The sequence below is a fragment of the Candoia aspera genome, chromosome 1 (genome assembly GCF_035149785.1).
Source record: "Candoia aspera isolate rCanAsp1 chromosome 1, rCanAsp1.hap2, whole genome shotgun sequence".
Classification (NCBI taxonomy): domain Eukaryota; kingdom Metazoa; phylum Chordata; class Lepidosauria; order Squamata; family Boidae; genus Candoia; species Candoia aspera.
In genome coordinates this window covers 121098587-121114878 of record NC_086153.1, presented here as the reverse complement: position 1 = coordinate 121114878, position 16292 = coordinate 121098587, and the positions used below count along the sequence as shown (strand labels likewise).

General features: G+C 37.2%; 1 protein-coding gene across 2 annotated transcripts in view; it reads right to left on the bottom strand.

The window, feature by feature from the left end:
* The window catches only part of COL12A1 (collagen type XII alpha 1 chain), a 129623-nt gene that overhangs the window by 84329 nt on the left and 29002 nt on the right, over nucleotides 1-16292 (bottom strand). Inside the window, exons 7-11 of one of the 2 annotated variants that reach the window (XM_063313009.1) lie at nucleotides 15732-16022; nucleotides 12377-12979; nucleotides 7019-7291; nucleotides 5300-5572; nucleotides 4079-4351 (exon numbers count right to left, since the gene is read on the bottom strand). The exons of the other annotated variant lie outside the window; for it this stretch is intronic. Coding sequence (XP_063169079.1) covers nucleotides 4079-4351; nucleotides 5300-5572; nucleotides 7019-7291; nucleotides 12377-12979; nucleotides 15732-16022 — 1713 coding nt within the window. The remainder of the gene's footprint in view (nucleotides 1-4078; nucleotides 4352-5299; nucleotides 5573-7018; nucleotides 7292-12376; nucleotides 12980-15731; nucleotides 16023-16292) is intronic. 2 annotated transcript variants of the gene reach the window in all.

Here is a 16292-nt window from a genome sequence, read left to right as displayed (position 1 = left end):
TTTATGTTAAATATATTTTGACAAAAGTATCTGTTATTAAAATTGCAATCTTTGAAACTGCTCTCAAATTCTTGAAATTTTCCCCATGCAGTGGCATTAAGACACTGACGCCAGATGCCCCTTCCAGCTTATGCCACTGGTTTTGAAGGTTGGCATATCCTGATATCAGAAAAGGTAAGAAAAAGAGCATGGCAGAAAGTGGGTTATGGAACTGCTGGATGATAAGCCCTCCGATTTTTCCACCAAACCACAACCTGAAGGGGAGGAAGGTGGCAGCATCTTTGGCAATAAATAAATTGAAAATTCATATTGATAAATATGTTGAAAATATATTTATATTAATCTGGAGCATCAGAAAGCATTATGGTGACTGATGTTTTTGAAGATCACTTCCTGGAGTTACTATTGGTCTTTGAGTAAAGACCAACAAGTAGAAGGAAGCCACACATTATTGCAAGAGGCTTAAACAGTACAGAATAAATAACCTAGGAAAAACAGTGAAAGGGATCAGATATTTGGTGCTGAGGCCAGCAGAGTAGGCCTTGAAAGAGAAAGATGTTGAGAAGAAAACAGAATAGCTGGCAGGAAAAAAAATAAAGATAAAACATTTAAGATATAAACAAATATTTATAACTGAAGAGAAGCAGAAACAGAAGTTCCGTAACAAATCAACATTTATTTATATAGTCACAGATCTGTAATGGGACAATCACTGTAAATTACTGCAGAATAATCCGAGTTCAGAATGTGATGTTGTTTATTTGTATAATAACTATTGTTTTTATTTGATCACTTCTTATGAGGTCCTTATATCTAATGTATGTACTGAACCTAAAATGTTTCTATGCGCAGACAGAATCCACTATCCTGTTTCAAGAAATAATATCCTGAAATTCTTGGTCCCACAAAGATACCTTTTTTTTTTTTTTTACAAAACTGCAGAATCCAAGTAGCAAAAAGGCATTCACCAAGTCCTGTATTCAATTCAATCTTTTAAAAAGAAAACATGTTCTTGTCATTTGACATTACACCTCAAGGCAAACAAGCAGTCTCCTGGTAGAACTGTTCTTACACCTCTCTCTGTGGGAAAAACAGATTACAAAAACAGTAGCTCACAGAAACATTTAATTCTGAGCTAACAACTGGTTTTGACTCATAACAATTGGTCTGCTTACCATTATATTTTATTTTTAGTCCTTGACCTATGAATTTGGCTTTGAGTAAAAAATAAAAATTAAATAGAAGACCTCAAGGGAAAGGCGGCAGCAGCATAGGAAGGGGAACAATTAGTAGAAACCCCCTTTTTTAAAAAAAACAAAAATCCTCAGTGTGTCAAAATATATACATAATGAAATACCACAAAAGTAATGAAAAGCAGGAACCAGACAGAAAAACATAAAGACGGCATATATTAACAAGTATGTTACAATTGCAAATCCTTTAACAGGGGTTAAATCAAGAATGGGCCTAAAGTAAAGTGTAATCCATTGGTGAACCACTGGTCAATTTAAGGTAAACTACTTGGAGTCTGCTGGTTACTGGGATTCATGCCAATAATTATGAACTCACTGGAACTTTTTTTTTATTTCCAACAAGCTACTTATGTTATTAAATAGGAATGTACAGTCAGACGCATTTATTGTAATTATATTTTAACGGTTAGAGATCCTGATGCTGGATTCACACAACACGCTAACTTAATTGTTGTTGGCATGTTTGTAGCTCAGTATATTGTGTGAATCTAGCCAATGTGACTATTTTATCGTATAATGAACTGTGTAAACCCAGGCAATGGGGTTAATTCATAGGACATGATTCAATTAACTATGGGTTAGTGGAGTGTGGGAATGTAGCTTGAAAACTCACTCATTTTTTAAATTTGAAAAAAAAAGGAAGAAAGAAAGTTGGTGGGCCAGAAGCTTTTGTTTAAAAAAATTGAAAAAATCTACTCACCTGAAGCTAAATTATTCCTTCTTTAGAGTTTCTGGGTCTTAAATGATTAGCAGTTTAAAGAAAAAGGGTTATTGTTGAGTCAGAGAACAAAGTGACATAAAGACCAAGACAGATGGCTGAAGAACCTGAAGGTAGGTATGTGAGATCCCAGGAATGGGATCAATATGATAGAATGGGCCAGGTATATATGTATCACTGTGGGATGAATGAAACAGAGATTTAAATTTCAACAACTGAAAGAAGGATCATAACTTCTTCAAACTTATAATCTATAATCTGCCACAAAGTCAGATTGCTGGGAACGCTGTGTTTTTATTTAAGGACAAAGAATATATCTGGGGAGAACTGTAGATATGCAAATCTATTTAGGTGAAACAAGAGATGTTAATAAGTTTGGTAACAATAAAATTATTTATGGTATACTTCTGGGCAATGCCACACATTGTGTGATATTTCACCCAGTTTTATTGGACCAAAAAAGTTTCATAATAAAAGTGTTATTCTATCTAAAGTGAACCTAAAATAAAAAATGCTACCTTCCCACTTCAGCATAATCCATGTGTTTGCTTCAAACTTTTCTTAGGAAAAAGCTGCACTGCAATACAGCAATATGTTTTCAAGACAAGGCACAAAAGTTTCCCCATATAGTTTCAAAATTGATTTCTCTTTTGCTGTTGTTCTGTGATTATTTTTTCATATTCCTAATAGCCATGCAGACATTCTCTCACAGTATGACTGTTCTTGAGAAATAAGCACATACAATAAGCCAATATTTTTACCCTGTTCAGAAATGGCATGCTTGGTTACTGTACATCTATTACTTCTATCTCAAATAACTTGTTCAATTAATTTTACCAACAGAATTCACTTAAGTGATCTGCCATAAAAATTGTTCTAAATTGGCTCTTTGCAATAAGGCACTCTGTTCTTGCTTGTATTTTCTTTTTTTTTTCTTTCAAATGATTTTGTTCTGTTACACACCACAAACTTAAAGTTCTTTCATCCCACCCACAAAAGCTGCTTGTTCTTAAGAGTATTTAAGCTAGAACCTGCTCCATTTTTGTGCTGCTATCTGAGATCATGACCAAAAGGCTGTCTTGTTTCCTTTACTAATCCACTAATCATTTTTGTGCTTATTCAGAGTTGTTAATTTTTTCTCATAAAACAATCCATGACAAAAACCTTCTTTAGAGTCCTTAAAATTCATCTACAACATATTTGCAAAGCTTTTTCATCTAGCTGAAGAAAAAACACATTCCACAGGATGAACATTATTTAAAAGTATGCATAGTAATTACACAATTCTTCTCTCCTGTTATTGAGAAAGACAAGCTGAATACCCAAGTAATGGGACACATTTTGATAATAGATGTTATCATAATGTAACCAGGTAAGATTTGGAAGACATAAATATGTTTTGTTAAGCGTGTATAGGGGAAGCATGATAAATAAGATGGCGATGGTTGGAGGGGGAAAAGATCAAAGGATTTGAATAGGGGCTAGATTTTCTTTGTTATATTTTCACCATGGGCCATATACATACTCTGAAAGCTCTCTACAATCAAACTTATGCATAGTGATTGGCTGCTTTCCAGAAGCAATCCTTGATACTTTCCGAAAATTGAAATCCTCTTTGAGCTGCTGCAAGAAAGTAACATCTGAAACTATACAGAATAAGAAGCCTGTTGTCACTGTCCATTCGATTCAGGGCAAAAAGGAACACAAGAACAATTGTTAGGTGAATTCACACATTGCGCTAAGCAAAGGTTCAAGCAATCTTTCTTGAGCAAACTATTGAGGCCTGATTCACCAAGAACACTAAACTGTAAACCATGTTTCACAAACTCACAGTTTTCGTTGTTCTGAGTATGTCCTTTATTTCTAGTACTTCGAGTATATGCGTGTATGCCTGCGGGTACACACATACATGCCCATACAAATGTGAAATGCGTACAATTATTGGGGAAGGGGAAATTTCCAAGATTAATTTTAGCTGGAGTTGGCGACCCTAGGGGTTTTTGGGTGGTACATTCTTCCTTAGGGAAAGTGTCTTAATTCCTGTTTTTGCTTTTCTTTTCAGATAAATGTGGTATTCCATCCCAACCATAATAAATCCAGTTCTTACCTTCAAGAGTTTCTCCTTGTTTAGAAAGCGCCTCTCCCGCCCCAGAGGCATAAAGAGCAGTTACTGACAGATCATATTTTGTTCCTGGTTCCAAATCATTGAGAACTGTACTGGTGGTATCTCCCATTAAGGTTATCTCTTTAGGTTCACCTCCAGTCACTGGAGTGTATGATACAAGATAGTTCTGCACTTTGCCAGGTGCTGAATTCCAAGATAATTTCAGTGAGGATGTTGTAGCATCTGAAACTTTCATGTCTCTTGGTCTTCCAAGCACTATATAGGATAAATTAAAAAACCTTAGGAGCAAACCAAAAAAACCCCCAAAACAATTTGCTATCTTTAAGTACTGTGAAATACTGGTGAAATAAATTACTATGACACAATTTTTTTTTTAATAGTATAGCCAAACCTTGATTTAATGGACTAATTGGATGGGTGGGGTATCCATTATTCCCAAATGTCTGTTAAATCCAAAAGTATGTCATTTGCATTAATTGGCATCATTTGTATAATGAGGTCATTATACAAATGGATAAATTGATGGGAATGACATTAACTTGTATAATTTGCATAATGACCTCATCACCAAGTATGTTGTAAAATATATAAAAGGAGAAATTTAAGATAAATGTAAATGCCCCATCTGGACTAATTTGGATGTAATGGACCTTTCTATTATTTCAGGAGGAATGACCAAATGGAAATTTGGTCCATTGCATCCGAAGTCTTTAAATGGGGTCTGCTAAATCAAAGTTTTACTGTATAAGCAAGTGATACAAGATAGCATTGATGTTTAGGCAACTAAGTCAGACAACAACAAAATAATACCTGAACACCATAGGTGTCCACCTCAAGAATGTAGGAAGGGCATACACTAAAAGTTGCAATTTTAGGGAGAAAGAAGAGAAGAAATAGGTGTCTATTTGGCCACTGGAATGAAATTTAAGAGATACAGAGAAATATTATTGCTAAAGAGAAGTATGCCTCTACAGAGAACCTAGATTCAGAGATTGGTAAAGACATGTTGATATTTTTGTTTTAATATTCAATAATTTACATACTCAAGATCAGACATGTCAAGCTATTATTCTAAATGCTGCCAGTGAACCAGTGAAATGTGTCATAGCTTCCCGTTACAATGAAGATACGCTAACAGATTTTTACTGCTGTGTCCTATATGAAAATGCATTTGATGGCAAAAGCAGGATGTTGGTTACCTACCTTCTTCAGTTTTTCCATGTCCATTCAATGGATTTCCAACTCCAGACAGGTATTCAGCAGTTACAGAGACTTCATATGTCGTATCAGGCATCAGATTCTGTAGAGTGGCTGCTCTTCCAGTTGCTGGGACAGTTATTTGTCTTGTCTCCCCACCAGTAACTGGCCTGTATGCAAGTCTGTATCTGACAACATTCCCTGGAGCTGGTGACCATCCAACTTTAAAAGTATCTGTTGTTTCATCAGTCACTCTCAGGTTTCGTGGAGATCCTATGACTAAAAATATTTTTTTCAAAAATCATCAATATTAGCCCTATATTTTAATTCATCTCAAAATAAATATACCAACAAAATCTTGCTAGGTTATGTGGTTGTATCATTCGGTTCGTGCTTTAACACTGTCAGCACTATCTAACACGGGACAGTACCCCAACTATAGATTTACTTTCCCATGGAGGTACAACTGGGGCTACACCAAAACTGTTTATTTGCCCAGGAATTTTACACTGGTGAATTGCTTCAGTTTAAGCTATTTGCTGCCCTTTAACACTGATGGTCTATTATATTGTATTTTTATTACATTTTTGTATACCACCTTAATATCTGCAGATGAAGGACAGATTTAATAAGTAATTGATAATTAAATCATTCACCAAAACAGAGATGAATCACATTCCAAAATATTGTTTCTTGATATTCTTTTGGAATTTTATTACTTTTAACTAAAAGTACAATAAAACCCTGATTTAAATGACCATTCAGGGAAGTGTCCATTATATCTCAACATTCATTAAATATGGTTTACATCATTTGTGACATAAATTGAAGAAAATGATGTAAATCACTTAATTACAGAAATGACACATATTTATACAAATGCCATAAATTTACATGAATCATCTGGACTACTTTGGATATAATGAATTTCATTAGTTAGTTTGAACAGACACAGAGTTCATCCATTGCATCCAAAATTCACTAAATCAGAGTCCAAAGTTTCATGGTACTACAAGCAACACCTACTGTGTGCTACAGATGAGAAAAATGAGGAGATTGTGTAGCATTCTGAAAACCTAATAGTCAACATGCAGGACTAGTAAGGTATAAATGACACAGAGAAGTGAATTTTCTCATAAAAATTTAATCTAGAATAGTTTCTACTATGATATGGAGTTATTTTTCAAATTATCCTTATATGTTCTATAGCCCTGGGAATGTCAAATTGCTTTATCATAAAGGATGCCCAAATTAAAATACTATATATGCACACAGGTCATAGGTGCAATGTATATCTTTAAAATAAGGAATTATACCCAAGAACCTCAGATGTACTATATTAGAATTGTAATCCTCTTCTTTCTATTTACAAACTGTCTAAACTAAAAGAATTTATTATTGTATGCATATCTATTTTACTGAGAAATGTATTTACTTCAATTAAATGCAGTTTCCTTAAAATAAATCCATTATATATTGTTACATGTCTTTCTTCTGTCCATAAGGCAGTGGGAAAATTTGCTGCCAATTCTCATTTAACAATATATTTCTCCTCATATAACTTCTTATCTATTATCTGGACACAGTGAGATTTAATTCATACATAACTAACTTTCAACTGCTGCTTTTGTTTAGAAGCAACCACATCACCTTGGTAACAAATATTTGGATTTCTACATTAGGATTCAAGAAGGAAGAACAGAATCAAGGCAACAGGAATGATACCTTCTAAAGTTGTTTCGTTCCCATCCAGTGAAGGTCCATCACCATCTTCATATTCGGCAATCACACTGACGGCATATGTGGTTTTTGGTAGTAAATTAGTAAGAACTGTGTTAGTAACTGGAGCTGGTACAGAAACCCTGACTTCCTCTCCACCAGTAGCCTCTTTAAACTGGACAAGGTAAGACAAAACATTCCCTCCTGCTGAAGACCAGTTAACTTTGAAGCTGTTAGAAGTCACTTCAGAAAATTCCAAGTTCCTTGCAGGTAAGTGAGCTGTTAAAAATAACAGTTTAGTAAGCAAAGCATGGTTAGATAAATCTTTTGAATTCCAGAAATATATGGAAAACAACCCTGATGCCTCTACATAGTAAGGTCTTGTTGATCTTGCTTACCAAGCTATCCATATCTTAAATAAAAAAATATATCTGATTAATCTTACTCTAAAAAAAAAATAGAAATTCAAAATATTTTCAACTTTCTAGGAGTATGCTTCATATATACTAAACAATAATCACAGCATGACCTACCCAAGAAATTTGAGTGGTGAAAAAACAAAAGCAGAGAATTACATTAAAACAAAACCCAGCTAAAACGGCATTGAGACACAGTAAAAATACAAACCACTGGACCTATAACCCCATGCCAGACTCCCTAACTAACATTCCACCCAGTGCCTGGAGGAAAAGCCAGGCCTTCACAATCATCTACACTGGCTTAAGTACCTATTAACATAGAGAGGAGGTATTCACTAAACTTAACCAACAGATATGCAGACTTCAGAAACATTCCCTTCAAATTTTCAAGAAAACAAGGAAGAGTAATATTTACTGTGGAAGAGGCCCAGCATACTCCGCTTAAATAAATAACAGCAAAACAAACAAACAAAAATCAATTTCTCTGAGAGCAACTGCATCATGGTACTTAAGAGTCAAACTAGATAGCACAGGGCTATAATATGAGTCTATGCCATTCCGATCTCAAATCAAGGCAGATAACAGCTTGAAGTAGCAACACTTTAATGAGAGGAGGCCATGGTGGAAAGTCCAGTTTCTTTCACCTGCACATCTCTTTCTGGTATCTGAAGTATACCTGATTCTCCTTGGGGAAGGCATTCGCAGGCAGCAAACAAAGGAGCTGGGAATCAGGATATCTCTAGTTCTACTGTCACCTTGCTAGGTGCTTTTAGAAACTAAGTCTCGGGGTCACAGAGTAATAGAGTTGGAAGGAGCATTTAGGTCACCAAGTCCAACCCTCTGTTCAGTGCCAAGGATAAAAATTAAAACGTCCCCAACAGATGGCTGTCTATCCTGTATGTGGACACCTAGAGGGGAAGGGGAGCCCATCACTTCCCTGGGTAAATGGTTTCACTGTCAAACTATTCTTCTTGCCTTCCAGAAACTTCAAACATATTATTCTACACCCTGAACTCTGGAACAATAAAGAACAGGTATTTACCTTCCTTTGTGTGATATGTTTTCAGGTATTTAGGGGGTGCTGCTATATTCTCCCTCTGCCCCACCCACGGGGTTCTTTGCTCAAGACTAAACATACCTAGCTCCTTCAGTTTGCCTTCCTCATCATTTTCTAGTCTCCTGATCATTCTCATTGCCTTTCCATGCTCAAGATATAAAAATACTCCTGGATCATTCTCATTGCCTATCCAGTTTCCCTGAATCTTTAAAGTGGAGTGTCCAGAATAGGGCAAAACACCCAAAGAGGTGTAGCCAAACCAGAATGAAAAAGAATCATTGTAACCCATTAGTTGGAACTCATCTGAGGCAGCCTAAAATTGCATTTGCCTTTGCCCGTTCACATCACAGACTCCACATCTACTGCACAGGCTACATCAATACTAACCTAATATTTTATACATTTATTTATTTATATACGTCCACCGTAAAGTATAAAATAAAAATAGAACTAACCTACTTATCAAAGTGTAAGAAAATGCTCAACATATAAAAATACTACTACTACCACTAATAATAATAATAATATAAACAAAAATAAAATAATATAAAATAATATAAAATAAATAAGATAGTGACAATAAACTACCAAATGTTCTTTGGAAAAATCCCATCTTACACAGAAGGAATGGAGCAAGCCTTAATTTTAAAGAGAGGTAAGGCTGGAGCTGTACTTGAAAAAGAGTTTCCTGATTCCATTCCCCTCATCTCACAAGAGTAGGGTATGCCCAAAATTTTCTCTCGGGAGGAACATATTGGATGGACTGATTCAGAAGTACTGAAATGATTCCACACCATAATGCATGAAATACATTTTGAATGCTCCAAAGTATGTTTTGATGATGATGATTTTCAGCATCTATCATGTTTATTGGCTATGAAACTACTAGATTTAGTACATTCATTTAACTTCATAACTAATTTTGGCCTATATTTTAAAGAAATACTGTAATAACAACCAAATCACAATTACATGTTAAATTTGCTGACCAATAGAAATATTTCTGGTTTCTAAACTAGTCTAGAAAATTCTAATCATACTACCCAGGTTCTCTGGAAGCACAGGAAGTAACATACTACATTTTACCTTAAAGCTGGGATTCAAAGAAATTTAAAAAGAACTGGATATTGCATTAATTAATTAATCAATCAATCAGATTCTGCCTCTCATATATTATATAAATAGAGTTCTTATACCAGGGTGTTTGGAGTCCCTGCCAGATTGTGTGTCAGTGTGGTTAGCCAGATTCGCCATTGGTTCTTGTGGTTTGTGCTTTTATTCTGTTTTTATTCTGTTGGTTTTATTGTACACTGCCTAGAATCAGTTGGAGTTGGACAGTGTTTAAATTGAATAAATTAAATTAAAATTAAAAGTCATTTTACTTGTCTTTTCTGAAGATAGTATCTTGGGTCCTACCAAATCTCCATCAGGGAGATGTTCCTTCTGCTCACAGAACATTCTTCCAGTTGAAGGGAAATAATTTTAACTGATTTACCCAAATTGAGTCCTTCAGGTATCTCAGCCTAGAGCTGACATACCTAAATTAGTCCCCATTGGTTTCAGTGGGAAAAAAATCAAGATCCATCAAGTTAAAAAGCCTGAAATCTTTTTTTTTCATATGATCAGTGCAAAGTGGAGAATTTGCCATTTGTATATACAATCCAATTCCATTTAAAATATTCTATCAAATCTTATCTTCTTCAAGTCAAGCAAAGTAGCTGCAGGTATTAATGGTGGGAGCCATGCTTTAAAGTCTTTTTTATTTACATTTATTTATTGCTTGGGCAAACAGATACCCTGTCACACTGAGGATATGCCTCCTGAAGGAGGAGAACTCCCAGTAGTGGGGGATTTGATTACAAGAGGCATAATAGGCACACAGGAGATGGGCTTGGTGACACATGGCTCCTAGTGTAAAGGCTGTGGACATTATTTTCTGCCTGGATACTCAGAGCAGCATAGTGATTAAGGTGTTGCACTTAATCCATATTCAAGTCCCCACTGAATCAGGGAGTTCCCTGGATGACTTTGATCAGAAAGTCTCTTTCCAACCAATTTAGAACATAGGGTTTATTATATATAAAACGAGGGGAGTCCCTTGTATGCTGCCTTAAGTTCTCAGAAAAAAGGCTGAATATAAAAGAACTGAAAATATAAAATGAATAAAATACAATACAATGTAATAAAAGTACTCTAATTCACTTCAAAGATGTTAGTGTGGTGGATTTCAGTAATGCTTGGTTCAGTAATGGTTCTCAGGAAGGAAAGAGAGCACATTCCACGGAGGAAGGCAAGATAAAAGGAGACACAGTCTGGAATTGGAATATGGGAAAACTAAGAGGTTCAGAATAGCCCCACCCTAAAGCCTTCCCAGGTTATTTCCCCTTAGGGTAGGTAAAGTAGCTTTAGTGTGGCAAGATTCTGTCTATACGGTGTGAGCAAATAAAGAACTGAAGTCTGGCTGAACTGATTCTCTGAAGTTCTTGGGCTGGGCCTGACAGCAAGCAATGTACAAACAAAAACTAAATACAGGTAGTCTTCACTTAACGATCCTTGGGACCCAAATTTCCATCGCTAAGCAAAGCGGTCAGTGGGCAAAACATCACATGACCACACTGCCTAGGGATGGTAGTTCCAGTAGTCCTGGTTGCAGCCGTTAGGCAAAGATCATGCCATTGTTAGGCAAGCACCTCACACTTCTCCTGCCCTGCTGCACTCACCTCAGCTTCAACACCCCATCCCCACCTATCTCCCCCACATCTCTGCCCTTTTGGCTGCCCTGCACTCCACCGCCACCTGCCCCTGCCACCCCTGGCTGAACTTCTCCATTCTTCCTCTTGCTGCTGACAAGGTGTGCCCAGCTGAGACAGCCACTGGCCCTTTGCAAGGCCATGTGAGAGCTCCACAACACCATGCAAGGCCTCCCCAAGGCCTCACAAGGCTTTTCCATGGCCTCATGAGGCATCAGGCAGCATTGAGGAGGCCTTGCGAAGGGCCAGCAGCTGCCTCAGTTGGGCACACCTCATCGCAGTAGGAGGAAGAAAACAGCGAAGGACGGCTGGGACGGGATGGGTGGCAGAGTGCAGGGCAGCCAAAAGGACAGAGATGGGGGGAGATAGACAGGTGGGATGCCCACTAAGGTCATAAATACAGGCAGGCTGCCAAGCATCCAATTTTGATCATGTGACTGCATGGGCACTGCAACAGATGTAACTTCGAGGACCAGTTGTAACTGCCATTTGTTCAGCACCGTTGTAACTTCAAATGGTCACTGAATGAATGGCCGTTAAGCAATGACTACCTGTAGGTTGCTCTGTTAATTTTTTTCCTTTCCTTTCCATGCTTAATTTTTGACTCAGACTTTTTTAAGTGATACCATTCTATATTTCAAAAAATGTTACTGAGTGAAATAGACTATTTTCCCCATCTTTTTATAGAGTGGGTTATTTATGATTGGCTGGGAACACATCTGATTGCACATAGTAATTTTTCCCCATAGTTCCATGTGGCTCAACAATAGCCTATCCTGGCTTGTTTATATTTAAAGTTTTCATGTCATCTGGCAATGACTTTGACCCATTGCTAAAAAAGAAATAAACCTAAAACAAGTCATGAGTTATTTTAGGTCTGTTTATCAGATTAACATGATCAGAAGTCACTGCCAGAAAGCACCTTAAACTTTAAACAAGCTGTTGGTAAGCTACTGTATATAGGCATGCGGAATGGATCCAATATTCATGATCAGACATGTTCACAACAATCCATAACCTATGCTTTAAGCAGTCATTTCCCTTAGAGTAGTAGCAAACCATACTGCTATTAATCTTTTGTTCCAACTCTTCAGTAAGTACTTTCATCATGCATTTCTACATGGGAAGAACCACCTACCTTTTCTTTTAATTTCTTCAAGTTCCTGTTCAATTTGTAGACAGACTGACTGTGTCAGTTCAAATGATATTTTTTGAAAAGCATCAAAATCTTCCACTGTGTAGACATGGGTGTCTGCAGGGGGCGTAGCAATTGCTTCCAACTCGGATCGCACTGCATCCTTAACACCAACTGCAAATATTTCTACATCTGCGTTCCTCAGTTTTATGGCAGGCTCTCTAAAAGCATCTGATGATTTTCCATCAGTAATAAGAATCATGACTCTTGCAACATTTGGTCTTGCACCTCTGCTTGTGATGAAGACTTTTTCTCTTACATAGGTCATAGCTTTGCCTGTGTTTGTAGATCCACCTCTATAGGGGAAGGAGTTAATAGCTCGAATTACATCTTCAATTCTGTTGAATTTGTTCAAAGGAAATTCCGTATATGGATCCCTGCTGTACTGCACAAGGCTTATTTGGACTTTTTCAGGTGAAATCTCAAAGCTTTTAACTAACACTTCCAAAAATGCTTTTACTTTAGCAAAATTGGCAATACCGATACTGTAGGAGCCATCAACCAAAAGCACAATATCAGCTTTTACATCTATTCCTTTTGCACATTCTGTAAAAAGAAATATGGATGTTTAGTATTTATATAGCATTTTAGGAAAAAATGTCACATTTGCTTCTTTAACCTGCTTCTGACAACGTGGTTTTCTCTAGCTCCTCATATGTCATTGATTATATTCCATTAATATTACAGTGCTAGTCTAAATACATATTTCTTTTGATATGTTAACCACTTTGATTTTTCTGGAAAGTAGCACTAGATAATTAGGTGTCACTGTTTATTAGAAAGTAAGAACTCTTAATTTATCCATCTATTCTAACATCCTGTCTCCAACAGTGCAGAATTAGATCAATGAAGAAAAACACAAAGAGAAGACATCACAGCCCAATCTATGGCCCTTTCCTATAGTCTGTAGGACTGCACAGCAGTCTGGATTCAAAGGGGAAAAGGGGACTTGGAGCAGATGTGGGTATGCACATAGTCTCTGTCAGGACCTCCTTAAACTTAAGGCATGTTTTCCGGGAACTGGAAAGCAACTGCCATGCAAGGCTATGAAAAGATGCAGCTTCTTTAAGGTGTGGCCAACAGGTGCTTTACGAAGAGCCGCACATGCTCCAAATCAGCTTTTCGCCTTGGAGTCTTGTTCACTGCACATGCCTACCACTTTGTGTGTAGCAACAGGATTTAATGGATGGGAGTCTTATGAGCTTCTACTGAAGTTGAACCTGCATATTCTTTCAAAGATGCAGCCACTTGTAGACATTTTTAGCTGAACAAGGCTGGGATTTGATCATAGGAAGCAGGAGACTTTTTAATTGTTTAGCTGTTTCGTTTCCCTTTCAGACTGGACCCTTCATAATTAAATAATTGCATTGCCAAAAAGTAATCTACTGTTATAATGAGATCACATTTTTACAATATGTAAGCGGCCTGATCCAGAACAGGGTTGCAGTAGAGTGCCAAACCGTTTAAACTTAAAATCTCAATTAAGTTCTCTGATCTTATTGTAAAGTAAACAATCAAAAGGAAATCATATTTATATTTATCTTACACTTTTCTATCACACTGCAATCAAAGGACTCTTGGCAGCTTCCACAGAATATGAGCTGGTATCAGGCAGTACAGTCTTAAAGATCTTTGTTCAAAAATAAGTCTGAGCTCAGTGGGATTCTCATAAGATATAACTGAACAGGTACTAACTTAACTTTTTCAGTAGGCCTTAAATTATTCTTATAAAAATATATATGCTTATTTATCTCCCGGATGTATTTCAATAAGTTGGTTTTGAACTAAGAAGTCACAATTATATTGCTTCACAGAACTCTTTGCATTTTGTTAAGTTGCCCCCACCCTTTTTTTTTTTTGGTGCCTCCGAATCAGTTTTGACTCCTAGCAACTACATGCACACAAGTCCAGGCAGTTTTCTTTGCCATTGCCTTCTTGCTGTGACTAAAAAAAAGGGACTGGTTGAAAGTCAGCCTGCTGGCTTCCATACCAAAGGCAGAGGTGGAATTTGGGTTTCCTTATTCCTCACCACTAGATCAGACTGACTCTCATTACACTAGTAGGCTCATGCTTTTGTCAAAGCAAATTATTTCTTTAAATAAAGCCCTGAGTGATCTTTAGTTAGTTTTCAGCTTTCAGAATCACTTTCAATCAAGCTGCATAGCAGCCTTTTGTCAGTCGCATGTGACATATAGAGAAATTCTAAAAGCTCTCTGCTGGGATCTGTTTTCCTTTCCAACACCAGCCTCCTTGTCAGCCACTGCTAAGCACAAAGGCTGCTCTGAAGAAGGGGCAGGTGTGGGAGGTTGAAGGAGATGGTGGCTGCCAGAGGATGACAAAGAAGAGCCTGCAGCGAAAACACCTGCTGAATTTGCCTTGCCAGTCTTGTGTGAACCAACCCCCTGCCCCCGTGCTGCCTGGCTGGCACTCAGTTCATTGCCCAGGTGGAGGAGAGAGCCGGTTCCCCATGCTGGAGAGCTTTCCTGGGAGGGAATGAAGGGGCCAGAGACTTTTCAAGTAAGGAGTGCCCTGTCTGCTCACAGCTGAGGCTGTGAGGCTTATTGAGACCGCTGGTGTGAGAGCGAGCTGGGGAACAAGCCTCAGACTGCTGCCAGACTTCTTTACTTCCCTGGCTTGATATTTTATTTTGAGAGTTACTTTGAGTTCTTGGCTTGGACTGCTGAGACCCTAAAGAGCTCGTTTTTGTTGACAGCCATTGTCCCTGAGTGCTCAAGGGACTGGGGGGAATGGGGATATGGGGGTATATTTGCACCATAATTAGAGAGATATGAGAAAGAGCCCTAAGTTTCCTGACAGTATTAATTCTTACTTCAAATATAAGTTGGGCCTTGATTTATTCTTTATCCATCTGTGTATATTCTTTTTGTTTTTATCCAATACCATCATCACATCTTGGAACCAATTCCATAAATTAATTATAACGTATGTTTTAATTTATTAAAGCTCAATTTACCTTCAATGCTTTTTGCTCTTGATCATTTTTGATCCTAACCACTTATTTTTACTTGCTACCATGACAGTTTGGGTGTAGGCCTCCACATGCTACACAAGACTAAATGTGTTCTTTTCTCCAAAAATGGAGTTGCCCGTCCATGGTGTAGAGGGTTTGATTTATTTCTCATAATGCTGCTTCTCAAAAGTTCTATCAACTTATCAAAAATACATACATGTAACAAGATTTTTTTTTAATGTTCTCACTATTTTTCTCTGTAGTATTTTGGTTTTATATGATTCAGCCATTGACACACAATAGATCATTTCAGTGACAATGACTCACCAGTTTGGACTTTTACTGGCTGTGTTTTTTCCATTATAGTCACTGGTTCACTGGCAGTCAGTCCTTTCATGGCGTAGACATTAATTTGGTATTCTGTGTCTGCTGAAAGATCTTTTATGTTAAAAGCAGTAGTTTGAGGTCCTACATTCACTGAGTATTGTTTGGCATCGGGTATCATTGGAATAACATCCACCTTATAAGCAGTTATGTCACTAGGAGATGGATCCCAAGCGATTTTGATTGATCGTGATGAGAGTTGTGTAGCTGCCAGATTTGAAGGAGGTTCTACAGCTGTAAAATGAACAAAAATGCAGCTGTAAATATGTCCTTCTTGAGCAAAGAGGTTAATGCCTAAATATACTACCCCCATCTCCAAAGAACAGCTCAAGGGTAAACACTGGAGCAAATGATACCATTTTTCCAGCAAACTGATTATAGACTTTATCTATGGGCTGAATGAAGGTTACTAATAAAGGTGGACAGAATTATGAATATTTACTGTCCTATACACATGGAATGACATTGGAACATCATAAATATTGAAAAAGAGGTAAATCTCTC